The sequence below is a fragment of the Kryptolebias marmoratus genome, linkage group LG7 (genome assembly GCF_001649575.2).
Source record: "Kryptolebias marmoratus isolate JLee-2015 linkage group LG7, ASM164957v2, whole genome shotgun sequence".
Classification (NCBI taxonomy): domain Eukaryota; kingdom Metazoa; phylum Chordata; class Actinopteri; order Cyprinodontiformes; family Rivulidae; genus Kryptolebias; species Kryptolebias marmoratus.
Window position 1 is genome coordinate 15,495,210 of NC_051436.1, and position 14,398 is coordinate 15,509,607.

At 41.8% G+C, this 14,398-nt stretch overlaps 1 protein-coding gene across 2 annotated transcripts in view; it reads left to right on the plus strand.

Annotated features, from left to right (window-relative positions):
• The window catches only part of rtn3 (reticulon 3), a 34,001-nt gene extending 19,836 nt beyond the window's left edge, over window positions 1–14,165 (plus strand). For both annotated transcript variants that reach the window (XM_017427040.3, XM_017427041.3), the window contains 6 exons: window positions 4,865–5,072; window positions 5,560–5,698; window positions 7,833–7,902; window positions 8,736–8,782; window positions 10,392–10,450; window positions 11,621–14,165. In XM_017427040.3, the coding sequence (XP_017282529.1) occupies window positions 4,865–5,072; window positions 5,560–5,698; window positions 7,833–7,902; window positions 8,736–8,782; window positions 10,392–10,450; window positions 11,621–11,669 (572 nt within the window). In that variant the 3' untranslated portion in view covers window positions 11,670–14,165. The remainder of the gene's footprint in view (window positions 1–4,864; window positions 5,073–5,559; window positions 5,699–7,832; window positions 7,903–8,735; window positions 8,783–10,391; window positions 10,451–11,620) is intronic.
• The last annotated feature ends 233 nt before the right edge of the window (window positions 14,166–14,398 follow it).

The following is a 14,398-nucleotide window of genomic DNA, read 5'->3' on the forward strand; positions in this document are numbered from 1 at the left end:
ATTTAAGGACACATCCATATGAGGAAAAACATGATGCAGATTTAGTTTTTTTTACTTTAAATGATTTTGCCATGGCTACCTTATGAGCAGCACTCTATAAATAATAAGCCTAAACCAATCAAAGAGAGATTAAAATCCCCTCAATAGAATACATACAATAAATAATCACTTAAAAAGAGATGAGCGATGACGAACTAAAGCTGTAAGACTGCAGATATCAGGAATATTCTTTAAGCTGCCACACGTCTACGACTGCATATGACCCCGTGATACATTTGAGCCTGTGACCCTGTCCTGCCCTCTGTCCTTTACAGCTTGGCATTTGACTGAGAATGGATGGAGGGTTTTAAATATGGTGGACTAGTTTTGGCTTGCAAAAATCCAAAAAGTCATGCGGTACAGCTAATCTCCAGTGTCGGGTTTCTACCTTCATGTCATTTATACTTGGGTTTCAGCGAGTACCCATCTAAGGATAAAAATATGTGTCGGCTCCTCTGGTCATAACTTCTCAGCCTCTTCTGTCTTCATTCACTTAAAAAGCAGATTGTGCTTTTAGGGGATCAACGTGTAAAAGTTAAACAGGCTAGTTTTGCAGCGCCCTCGCTTTTCTACAAATTAGATCTCCATTCCCCATATATATACACACACACGCACGCACACCGGCTGGTATGTGGACAGTAATCCTGATGCATGGTGTAGTCAGCGCGTACAGTACTCAACACTAAGAGCTGACAGGACACAACCCTGTGCTTCGATTCTTGTAACCAGAAACCAGGAGTTCATTTGGAAGCAGAAGCAAAGAACAGTAGAAGCTGTAAACATTTTGGATTTAAAGCTATCACAATCATTGATCCTTTTAAGCTTTTTAGCAGTTTACATTCAAATACTTGATAACAGTAATATTTGGTTATGAACATGAAGCTCTAGGTTTTGTAGAGTGACTTCATTGATGTTGATACCAGTTTTATTCAGCCTTTTATTTGGGCATTTGTGGGGAAGTAACAGATGTTAACATATCCGGAGTTACTGCACTGCAACTGTCACCCCTTGCCTCGCTCGTTTTGCATTTACAAGCTTGAAGCAGTGAAGGAAGAGCACCTCTGTTAGATTATTTTTTGACACTAATGTTCTGGTATTAATGCTTCAAGCACTTTGTGATTGGCAAATCTCAGTGGAGCATAGTCTTTGTCTTTTGGTTCTTCCATTCAGGGGTCATCACAGTGGATCATCTGCCTTCACAGTGACTCATAGTAAATATTTAACATGTTGAAATTAAGAAATTGTACCTTTTTACTGATTTGGATGGCATCAGCACACCTCTTGTTATTGTTCCAGCTCCATGTTTCCCACTGTGAAGCATCTCCTCTTCTTTTACCATCAGTCTGTAAACATCTGGAACTGAGGAGAGCAGCTGCTGGAGGTTTTGGAAGAATGTTGTCCCACTCCTGGTCTCTTCTATGAAGCCAAGCTGTTGTAATGATGCAGTCTGTGGTCTAATATAGTCTTGCTGAAATATGCAAGGCCTTCCCTGGAAAAAAGGCATCATCTGGATGGGAACATGTTTCTTATTCATGCCACTTAGGTTTGCAGCCTTTTGTGTCCCCTGGCCCAACCTTTTTGAGATGTGTTGCTGTAATCAAATTAAAAATTACCGTACAGTTTCTTATTTTAAACATTCAGTGTGTTTACTATGTTTCATTGTGAAAAAAATGCAAGTTTATGAGTTTTGCAAACCATTGTGAATGAAAGTTGGGACACAGCATCTCAACCTTTTCTGAATTGGAGTTTTTTCTTTTATTTAAGAGCCGCACTCTTAAAATTACAAATGCAACAAAATTTTCAGTTTCTGCATCACAGGTCTAGTGTAAATCAGTTTTACAAACACTTCGGTGGCTATTATTACATAGCAAAATGACACAAGGCTGAATTTTACTGACACAGTATATATGCTTCCTCAAAACAGCTTCACATATTGTTGGCTCTCAGATCTTTTTAAAAGAGCAACAAAAAAGCTCAGACAGGACAGGAAGTGGACAGCTTCTCTGGAAGTGTCTTCGAACTGCGCTGAGAGATTGTTGCAAGCTTCTCGTCAAAGATGGCAGGTTTCGACGTGGAAAGGTGCTGCATATGTACACTTCCTGTAATGAAGCGGACGCATCTGACAGCAGTAGGACACTCAGTGTTACGTTTGTCTCTGCTGGTCTGGCCTTTATGCTCTCAGTCCTGTGGAAATGTCTCTGCGAGTGTGTTACTTTTAATAAGCGCGGCGCAGTGAAAGTAGGCCGCTTTGCCTCAGCAGAGTACACAGAGGGCACGAGGTGTGGAAACGAGGAAGGAGAGAGATGAATAAGGGCTGTCGCACTCTGGCTGCTAGCCTGTGGGTGCAGGCGGCAAAGCATGCTGGGAGGACACATATGTACCCTACAGGGCGAAGTGAGAACACCACGCAAGTTGTTCCTGTTGAGAAAACCCCCCCAACATTTTCTTTTAAGGGAATCCAATTTATTCTTTCATCCACAGTGCAGCTGAATTTGCTCATGTTGGGTTTGAGGAGTGACTCATAATTTGTCTTGTTTATTAACGGCGCTGGTGGAAACTCATTGGAGCACCCTCATTACTGTTCTATTAAAATCCTTTGTCCTTTATCTCATTGCGCAGCTTTGAAGTAAAGCTAATTCTTAATTAGTTTAAATTATACACCAAAACGTTCAGCTCAGTCAGGATCTGTGTGCTATGAATCCTCGTAGTGGTACGTCGCATAACATCGACAAAAATAATGGAAATCAATGGTGTTTTTGCGACACATGAGAAAAGCCAGCCCTGTTTGGAGTTCTACAGTTTAGGCAGACGTAAACGGCCTAAACGGCCACAGAAACCTTTACATGTCTGAACGAGTGTTTTGACTTCTTTGTTGATTTTTACACAACCACAGTTTAAGATTTTTACAGATATTTGTCCACAGATTGTTCAGCTGACGTCACTAACCTTTCAGCTGTCTGAAGTTTTCAGATCTTTTGCAAATAAGCTCATCTTGTTCCTACAGCTTTTTTTGGTACACATTCAAATTATACATCAATATGTAGGTGTTTCTATCTTCTTTCACTGCTATAAGATTTATGGGTTTCTGTGAAATCTCCTCAGAATGCAGAACATGAACAGCCAAGCTTCCATAGATTTATATGTGACCTCAAAACTGGAAGTGAATGGTGCTTCTCAACTTGTCGTATCTCCAACATAAAACACTTTAGAAACAAAGGAATTCACATGAGAGACTATCAGAGTCATCTATTGCTCGTGGTTGAAGAATTTTAAAGATTTGACGAAAAGGTTTCACACAGTGACCGTTTGTTTGAGGCTTACTTTTCAGTCTGTTTCTGTCTGCCTCTCATTAACTTGGCAGTCAGGAAGTGACAGACACAAGTATGTAGTTACCATGGTGACCATAATGAGCCACACTCAAGTTTCACATTTCCTTTTTTTTTTAAATCTCTATTGTCTTTACACTTATTATATAATTCATACATCGAAATGAAAACATTTTTCTTCGTTTAGATTATTACAAAGGTATGTTGGAGTTTTACGCAGCCTTTGCAGCCTTCAACGTGTTCTAGTTTTTTTTTTTCTGTTCAAACATGGAGGATCTGACATTGCCATGGGTAAACTGGCTCTGAGGAATTAGAATAGAAATACTTTAATGCAGCAATATTCACTATGAAATAGAAAATAAAAGCAAATAAGCAGTAAATGTCAAACAATAACAAGATTAAAACCACACAAATCACCAAGTGAAATAGATCTGAAGAAGATACAGAGATTGATGAGATTTGTTTCACCTTGTGGTATTGCTCACTGAAGGGTTATTGATTTTTTTTGAGTGTCTGGGATGTTGAGGGGAGGCGTTGAACAGACCGGTAGGAGCGACTTCTAGCAGGCTCTGGCTGAAGGAGCTCCTGCATCGGTCCAGGACCTCCCGGAGCGGGTGGGAGGCGCTGTATAAGATGGTCTTAAGCTTCGACAACATCCTCTTAAACACCGCCACAGTCAGTGAGTCCAACTCCACCCCCACGGCGTCACTGAGTTTGTTTATTCTGTTGGCGCAGTGATGCTGTGTGCCTCACTTGCCATCAAGACTGAGATGATTATCAGATATACATAATAAAAAAACAAAACTTGGTACTGTGTAATCAGAAGGACATAAGACCGAGTTTTCACAATGTTTGGATCTTAAATCGCAGTCAGCACTGTCCCTGGCTGACTTAAAGAGGGGGGCACTCCCATTTAAGTAGCTGCAGCACCGAGACCATAATAGTCCCTGAGGCATCAAGTCACGTGGTTCCTGGAGCACCACTCAAACAAGGCCTTTCAAATATGAATCCCCCCCCCCCCACACACACACACACACACAGAGGAGGAGGAGTCGGTTAAGAGTGCCAGCCCTTTCCAACATTACTTTTCAGCTTTACATAACAGCCTTTTGCTTGTGCGCACAGGACTGTTCACCGAGCGTCCACACGAACATGATTCAGACGTCTGCAGCAGCGTCCCTCCCCTCCGTTATTCTGGGCCGCAGATGACGTTTCTGGGACTTGTTCATGTTTAATGAGGCCACAGTTTGAGCAGTTCAGTTTCATATTTTATTCCCCCCCCCCCTGTTTTTAAATTTGGTTTGCTTGAACATTTTGAACCCACTATTTTCTTTTCAGACCTTCGCTGATGTTCAGAGCCTCTGATATTATAAATTATCATTCAGTGACATTCTTTACTTTGCTTCAAAGAAAACCAAGTTCTGCTATAGGTTTTTTACTAACGTGTCTGTTTACTCATAATAAAGAATGTCTTCTGACCCACGTTTACGTCTCTGCAGTGAAGGACCTGATCCACTGGCGAGACCCCAAGAAGTCGGGCGTGGTGTTCGGCCTGTCCATGCTGCTGCTGCTGTCGCTGGCAGCCTTCAGCGTCATCAGCGTGGTCTCCTACCTGCTGCTCGCTCTGCTCTGCGTCACCATCACCTTCCGCATCTACAAGTCTGTCGTCCAGGCTGTGCAGAAGTCCAGCGAGGGACACCCATTCAAGTAAGACGGCGCCCTTCCGTTTCTGCTCGGCCGACAACTAAAGGCCTCAAATTCTTTGACCGAATGCACGTCGCCCTCCGCCGTTCATGACAGAAGTGTAGAGTTACCTTATGATGAGAAACGTCTAACACTCAGTGTTGCTGGGGATCAGTCTCAAGCGTTCACATTTTACCATTTTTTTGCTTGATATTGTTGATTAGCCGTAGCGGCCATCTTAAACTCTGCAGCAACAGAAATCTAAAATGTTCTTTTTATACCCAGTCCTCTTACTGACCTGATACCAAAGCTCCTCCCGCTGATTTTTATTCATACCACTTACTTTTACAGCCTTTTGTTGCCCGTCTCATATTTTTTGAGATGTGTTGCTGCCAAAAATTGCATTCCTCTAAGAAATCCTCAGCCTTTGTTTATGCTTTCTGCAGTCTTTCTGCTCGAACACGTCGGCTTCAAGTCATTTATTTTCCCTCTTTGTTCTATTTCTCTGCAGAACGCTGATAGAGAAGGACATCAGCGTCCCTCCTGAAACTTTCCGCAAGCACGTGGACACCAGTCTGACCTACATCAACCGAGCCCTGAAGCAGATGAGCCGCCTCTTCCTGGTCGAGGACCTCGTGGACTCCCTGAAGGTGAGCAGCTGCACCTTCAGTTGCTGTCCTCTGTCTTCCAGAGTTTTAACTCTCCCCCCCCCTTTTTAGACGACAAGCCCCCTCGCCTCCGAGCTGTTCGGTTTTTTTTTTTTTGTTTGTTTTTTTCACCTACCGCTAAATGGCAAAGGTAGAAGATATTATTATTTTTCTTGTGTCTGTGTGCATGCCACTGGACGAATTGAAATGAAACTCTCATCAAGTAATCACTGGTTGTTCATCTACAACTGATTAACTTTTAGAGTCAACACGATTCAAGATGGTTGCCACAGCCAAGTGACCTTAGAAAACACAAACATGGCTGTAATTCAGTCGGTTTCGTAGATATTGAGCTAAAGGTTGACCTGGGAGTAGCTGATCCATTGACCTAACAAGGTTAGGTAAAAGATAAAAGTAGCTAAATTATAGCTAGAATCTAAATTTGCAAAAGGCTAGCTGGATGCTAAAAGTATCAAAATGCTAGCTAGAGGCTAAAAGTGCCTTAAAAATCAGAACAAAGATGCTGAAGCAGATTTCAAATAGAACAATGTGTTTTTTTATGTGAAAAATATTTTTAACTAAGTTTAGATATTTAAAAAAGTATAATGATTACAAAAACCAAAAGGTATAGCACCCATGCTCTGACCGAGCTGAACATTTTGATGTATGAACAGCTAAAATAGCACAAAGTACTTGGAAGTAGTTAGATTGTATAAACCATACAGAAAAATCAAAATGGCAGGAAACTGATTTTATTAAGACTTTGATGAAAGCAGCTACCTTTGACCATCCCTGCAGTTTCATCAGCTTATCCAGTTCATTATTGGGACTGAATGACTTGCTCCAGCCGTCCTGCTGGTGGGCACAGAGGAGGCTGTGAAACCTGAACCTGAAAGGAAGCTGATGATTCACTGGTTCCAACCTGTGTGCAGAACCAGGTCTGAAGGGTTCCAGATTAAATTCCTGAAGCTCAGTCATTTGGGCGGGGCAGCTTCTTTTTTGAAAGGAGCCGGTTCAGGTGGTTCCTCCCTGGAACGTGTCAGGTGAGGCAATTTAGACAGGAGATTTTCTGAACTTGACTTTTATCTCTCAAAAACGACAAAAACATTTGCTTTCTGGAAGTTTCTAAGAGCTAAGTGTAGTTTAGGTCACTTTGAATAAACTAGGTTATGATGAGGGCTTTTTGTGACTCTTCATAATATCTGCCAAGACTAGGACTGCTGTGTGGGTCAGGTGGTGTTTGATGAAAAACTGAACAGTTGTGACAACTGATTTTTCACCTTAGTTCAAGATGGCCTCCACAGCTAATTGACATCAGCCGTCACATGAAATTGATCGTAATGTAATTTATCAGGGATTGACCAAAAACAGCTCCAACTTTGTCATTTCTTAAAATAAAGTGATCTCAGTCTAAAACTCTGGCATGAAAAGCACCGGGCGATATGCATTCCTTCAAGGAAAGCTAGGCCTTTAACGACTGTTGAACTCGCACAACAAATCTGTGTGTCTGGTATGAAAAATGTCGCCACAACTCATTTTAACACCAGGCTGAAATGTCAACATTGATTAATCTGATCTAGATACACATCACACCCTGACAATTGGACAGTCGTGCTTTCCAACGGAGCTGATCCTTGTCCAAACAAGACAGGATTGAGCAGGTCGTCGCTCCCCGACAGGTGCAGCAGCTCCGACAGAAACGGGGAGGAAGACGTTGTTGGGCTGTGGGTGTGTCCGCAACTACAAGACATCTGAGCTGGATACAAGTGCAGAAATTCACCTTGGTCTCATTGTACTGTCAGAGATGTGTGGGGCGGACTGTGAGCGGACAACATGAGTGGACAGCAGGCGGCCATCTTGAACGAGGTTGACTCCAAAAGTTAATCAGTTGTAGACGTGCCTCTGATGATTACTTCCTGAAAGTTTTATTATAATTTGTTCAGGGATTCCAGAGATGTTTTGCAAATGGTACAGACAAACAATCACGCGTTGGCACATAGACACAGGCAAAAAAAAAAGGTGATAATCAGTGTGAAGGTGAGTGTAAGGGCTGAGGCACCAGTCAGGGAGGCCTGTGGAACAGGAAGTGTTGTCATGTCAAACAGGAAGTGCTGACTCACCTCTGTTTCTCTCCCAGTTGGCTGTGGTCATGTGGCTGTTAACCTATGTTGGAGCAGTTTTTAACGGAATCACCATTCTCATCCTGGGTAAGCATCACAAGAACTGTTCCCAGAAACACCTCCATGGAATAATCTCCGCAAATCCTTCTGTTCCTGAGTGGAGAACGCCTCACTCTGTCCTGCACTGACACATTCCTTAATAAGTGACTGCTTTATTAGGCTCGTTATTTTATTGCCAAATTTATATTTTATTGGGCACATTCATATTGTAAAAATCTTTATATAATAATATAAGTGTATCTTTTGAAAAAGATGTTTAATTCTTGGTAATATTCAGATGTCAAAATCAAAATGTGCAGGTATTACAGATGTTCTGGTCAAGAGTTTTACTGATCTTAGATGTTTAAGATTAGGGATCAGCTAGTTTCGACTCTCAATCCAATACTTAATAATAAGACTTTAATAATTTGCATTTTTGCAGATTACAGACAATAAGTCCAAGAAAGTTATGTAATACTGTTGTGTTTTTAACATCTTAGTAGCTTTTCATTGTAGTAAAACAAAAAAAACAGAGTTCATTTTCTTCCTCAAGTTGTTTTTCTTGTTTATTTATCAAAAAGTGCCTTTTTTATACATCAATAGTAGCTCTGTGTCAGTAATGTCGTGTTGATGGGACGTACCGTGGTTCCAGCAGCCCCTTAAAGTCCACCACAGTGACGGGTCGGTCTTTACTCTGATACATATCGATGAAAAATGCTTTGATCCTCGTATTTATTTCCTGTTTCTTTGATTTTATACAAAGTAAACGACTGAAGCCATTTAACCGAAAGAATAAACCCAGACTGTTGGAAAGAAACGCAGCATAAGGCCAAATTTAGTCATTTATTTAAATCATCTCTTTGTGTTTGTTTTGTTTTTAGCGGATATCCTGCTCTTCGCGGTGCCTCCCATCTACGAGAAAAATAAGGTAAGGACGTGGAAACGGCTGCCTCTCTGCCCCCTCCGCTGCGCCGACGTCAGCCGAGTGATCTCAGCGGGTGACTCAAGCCCTCATCAGACACTGAAGGCTTTCTGCGTCCCTCTCTGTCGGGGTCCCTGTCCACCTCATTAGAACATGAAATCAGTTCAGGGGTTTGTCCCAAAACAGGGTCATCGGTGTCTCCGATGCACAAAATACATAAAACAACAGAAATAATTAAAACATATCTGTTAAGATGGCTTTCTGTTTAAAAAATAGGCAGTATTTTTTAATCCCAGTTGTCAGTATTTTGTAGGTCACTCATTAAGATGTTATCAGATATTTTTTGTTTCTTACATTTTATTAAACTCACCAAGTGTCCTTCTTTGTCGATTGTTCCTTGCATTAATGAGGACGACACACTTCGGACACAGCTGATCCTGTCTCCTTTTGTAGCACCGATGAGGCACGACAGAACTTCAAATCCTTACAGTTTCCTGACAGAGAAAATGAAGGCCATCCTGCTTCAATTCTAGCATTTTACGTATCAGGACATGATCAGATTGATCTGGTCTTTACCAGGTTTTAAAATGATTCCAATCCAACTTCAAGTGAACAAAAGCACTCAGCAGATTCCACCGTGTCATTGTTTATTAAACAGAAACAAAGTCAAATGTTAAAGCTCTGAGTGGAAAACTGAGCCTGGTCCAGCAGAACCTCCTTCAGCAGCGAGAACTCTGTGGTGGTTTGCTGTAGGACTTTATCAGCCTCTCACGTGGTTGTGGAGGGGTTTTGGCCCACTCTTCTTTCCAACGTTGCTTCAGTTCTTTGAGGTTTGCAGACTTTAGTTTCCTCTCAGCTCTCTGAAGGTCCCACCACATCACTTTGACCGTTGCAGCACCTTGACTCTTGTCTTTGTGAGCCGTTCTGTTGTAGATCAGCTGCTGTGTTTGGGATCATTGTTCTGTTGCATCATGACCCAGTTTGGTCCAAGCTTCAGCTGTCAGACAGATGGGCTCACATTTAACTCTAAACCCTCAATGACTGCAAGGTGCCCAGGTCCCAGACCATCAGCCCTCCTTCACCGTGCTGACAGTTGGTTTCAGGTGTTTGTGCTGATCTGCCGTGTTTGGTTTGCTCCAAACATGCTGCTGTGCATTATGGGTATTAGGAATCTGGTAAAGTTTAGATCATTTTGTTCTGTCCTGATACATAAAACCTTTATATTGAAGCAGGGTGGACTTTCTTTTTGCCATCTACCTCACACAGGTTTCCAGCTCAGATGAATGATTCATTATAACGGTTGCCATAGAAACAGTTGACACTTCACAGGATTATAATAAAATTAGCCTTCATCAGCAGAGAGCACTCTGGATTCTTATGTGACCAAACTCATCAAATCTCTGCCATATAAACTGAACCGACAAGATCGGCTCCCCTGTTTGATGACTTTTGGGCTTCCTATATTTATTATTATTATGATTATTTAGCTTTTATTATTTATCTGAGCACTCAGCCGTTATCCTGCCGTAGCTCTAAAGTTCTATCAGGTCTTCAAAGAAAGATGTGATGTGTTTTCTTCTGTTTTTTTTTCCAAACTTTTCTTTCTCCCCTCCAGACCCAGATTGATCATTACATCGATCTTGTGCGTACTCAAGTCAACACCACACTTGCAAAGTAAGTGGATGTGATCATTCCTGAGCTGGTGTTTTCGAACAGCTGGCTGCATGAAATACCTTGATGGGTTATCTGTGTTTTTATGTTTTCTTATGAACATTCAGATTTTAGTGTAAGACTGAGCATTGGTTTCATTAAAAGTTCTGACCTGCTCTTGGTCCCTCTTTATTTTCACATTCATTTAAAACAATTATTGTAGACTCTGACGGGTTTATATGACTGAGTGTCTAACTGTAGAAAGGATCTCCAAACAAACAAAGACTTTCTTTGACGAGCTGCTGTACTCTGTTGGTCATTTCCAGACCTCAGCTGGTGACTAAAAGAATTCACACAGATGCAATCTCAACCCGCTAAATCTTAGCAGATAAGAGGGGAATGAAATAATCAGATACAGCATCAAATCCAGTCATAGCGTGAGTTCATATGTGAAGCACTTATTTTACAAAAACAAAGACTGGACTTATTTTCATATTGTTCATGTGAGATGATGTGTTTTCGTAAAAGACTGGAATATTTTTTATCTAAAAAAGACTAATGGGCAGATTTAATAAAGCTTACAAAACTCTTGAATTGTTAAAATTATATCTATTATTATGTAATTTACTATTTAATAAGACTCTTTGTACTTTATAAAATAAGGATTTAAAAAAACTGAGTTTTGAGGAAAAAAATGCATCAAAACTTTGGGTACATACAGTTCTTTGAAAAGTTTTTTTACATTTTTCGTCTTGGTACAACCACGAACTAGGCGATGCATGCAATTTGTGTGTGTGTCCCCTCTCCCCCAACACACACACACACACACACGCATGTTATGTCTCTCTATCTTTGCAGGGATTTTCCATTGACTTCCATTAATTTCTACACCCTAACTACAGCCTAACCCTGACCCTGACCCTAACCATTACCAGTACATACCTAACCCTAAACCAAACCTAAACTCAATTCACACCTTATTCCTAAACCTAACCCCCTAACCCAAAAACATAATTTCTCCTCGTGGGGACCAGGCTTTGGTCCCCACAAGGAGCAGTTGGTCCTCACAAGGTAGTATATGTTAGGAAAATAGTCCCCACAATGTATCAAATACATGGCCACACACACACACACACTTCAGCCCTGGGTCAGAGTTAGTATTTAACTTCTTTATATTGTGTTCTTCACTCACAGGTTGCAAGAGAAACTTCCTGGAGCTGTGAAGCGCGCCAAAGCTGAATGATCCCACATCAGAAACCTCCATGTCACCATCATCCTCCTCCTCCATCATCATCACCTTTATCTCACCCCCCTCCCCTCCCCCTCTCCACCCAGTCTTAACTCCTCCTCCCCACTCCCATCGCCACACTTCTACACTGAACCATGCTAGGTAGAGAATCTCCAAGCTACTCAATGTTCGATGTAAACTACTGTGCAGCTTAACTCGCAAGAAAAGAGCAGCGCCCGCCCCCCTCCCACCGCGCGAACACGAGGCGCCACACAGACGCTGCAGCAGATCCCCGGCAACGCGAGGCCATCATGCTACAGTAGAGCGGAAACGGACTGGGGTGAATTAGACTGAATCTATGACCTGGTTTCATCACGCACAGCGAACACAAACGGGATGATGGCTGGCTACAGGGAGACCGCGCGTCCCCGGAAAGCCAGACGGCATGTTTAGGCTGAAAACGGATGTTTAAAACAAAATAAAGTACTCCAAACCGACCTGGGCGTTATTGTGGCTAGTGTGCTCTGTACTCCATAGCTGTTTTTATGGATACATCCTGTGTGAGTTCATTTCAGGGGCTGGTAACGGGTTTCTGGTTCAGATCGGCCTGTTTCGTTTTGTTTCCAGTCTACAGGCACTGTTTTCACGTTTCTGCAATGCACTGAAGTTTTTTTTTTTGTTTGTTTTTAAAGCCCGTGAGCAGATTGAAATAAACTGATCTGAACACTGAGCCAGCTGTGATAACTTGGTTTAGTTCACCACCTTGTGTTGAGACGCATTTCTCTGAACTGTTTTGTTTTCATGTATATACACCTGAAGTCAACTAAAAGCTCTGTGCTCTACGGGCCTAGCCTCGCTTTTTATATCGAAGTCCCCTCATTCACAGGAGTTTCTGACTACTTTTGCACCCGTTTAGTCCACAAAGTGTTGAGCTCTCATGTTCACTTGTATATTTTTGATTCTTCTTCTTATTACTACTTCTAACTGTTACTGAAATAAAATGATAGGTCGGCTGCTTGGAGCTTGATAACAGCGTTGTAGGAGTTATGTTAAGTGTTCCGCGTATTTTTAACCAGTAGCTCTTTCAGAGATCTCTTTAGGAATAACCTGATAGGTTAAGTAGCACACTGAGGTATCGCCAGATCTTAAATCTCTAAACGGCTTCGCAGATTGTTGTCGGGAGTGAAACGTGCACAGGATTGATTAGAATTTGCCAAAAAATACTACTAATAAAATCTATTCAGTTTAATTGAAGGTAGGAGGCTGAAATAGTTGTGGAATATAATGCTCAAAGGTCGACCGAAGGGGGAAAAAAGCATTTGCTAAGGTAAAGATTGTTATTCCACCTTAAGTTTTACATTTTTGTCGTCATTGTTTATACCAAATTCTTACTGTGGCTTTTATATTCGATTGGCATGCTTTACACTCGGTACAACAAAGTCCAGCAGTAATCTTGGNGGGGGGGGGGAGTTTAGAGACTTAATTAAAAATAAAAATAAAAAATTAGCACGTGCCATTTTGATTAGAGTCCAGCTGGATAAGATAAGAGTTTTTGGAAGTGGTTTTCGTAGAGCTGATGGTTTTTGTTTTCTTGACTGCTGTAAAGTGCACGTCATGGTGTCCGCTGGAAACAAGAGTTTCGTCCCCTTACTTCCTATAGGCTGTATCATACTTTTGACCCCAACTTTTGTTTAGTAAGATGAACTACTTGTGGTTGTTTCGGTGGTGTTTTTGGCTTTGGTGAACCCCATAGTGACGTGTTAGCCCCCGCAGCTGTGTCTCCGTATTGTTTTAAGAGACTACATGTAAATGGAAAGTTCAACGCCACATATGTTAGTGTTTTATATTATGTTGTTCTTCTCTAAAAAGTCCGTTTTCACGTGCTCTCCCCCTTCTGAATGACCCCCAGGTGAAAGGTCAAGCTGTCCCTGTCCCTCCCGTGCATGACCTCTGTATGTGGTGTGGCTAAGATTCTCTGGTTTGTGTCTGAGCTGGCCGTTTGAGTCAAACTCCAGCTTAAAGCTAAAGTATGCAACTCATAGATCCACTATTCTGAGGCAGAAAAACAAAAAGAATCATCTTTACAAATACTTCAGGCACAGACGGCAATCAGGCCTGCTTGTTCCATTTTCCCCTCGACTTTCCAGGAGTCGAGGGGAAAATGGAACATAAAAATCCACCCCCCTCAGTTTAGGACATTGTGTGCACAGACTTTCAATCCTCTCCCCTCAGTTTAGTAAACCTTGTGTGCAGATTGGCAGTAATGGGTGTCTGTGTGCGGCAGGTGTTGTGTTTAGTTTGGTTTTCAGGGTGAACGCAGAGAGGGAGACGAGGGTTTAGGGACAGTCTATGAATTGCAATATCAGGCTAGAAAGTTCAGCAGCATCAGAATAATTCACCTAAACCACATCCGTTATTCATGAGTCATTTAATTTGTCCTGTTTTAATGTCCTTTCAGCTCTGTTCGTTTGTCGGACAGCTCCCAAATGTTGAGTTCCGCTCAGAGTTTGACTTGTAATTAAAAGGAGTCCACTGTATCTTCTGCTTTCCTGGAGCTGAACGGAGGACATGTTTGTAGTTTTACAGGTCTGATAGCTTGTTTAGGAGTTAGTAAACCAAGAAATAAGACTTTGTCCAGCTTTTTATTGGTACAGAACCCAAACGATGATGTATTTAATGTTGGTGGATCCACGCGCACAGATCAACTCGACCGAGGAGACAGCTTTCGAATCCACGTGCACCCT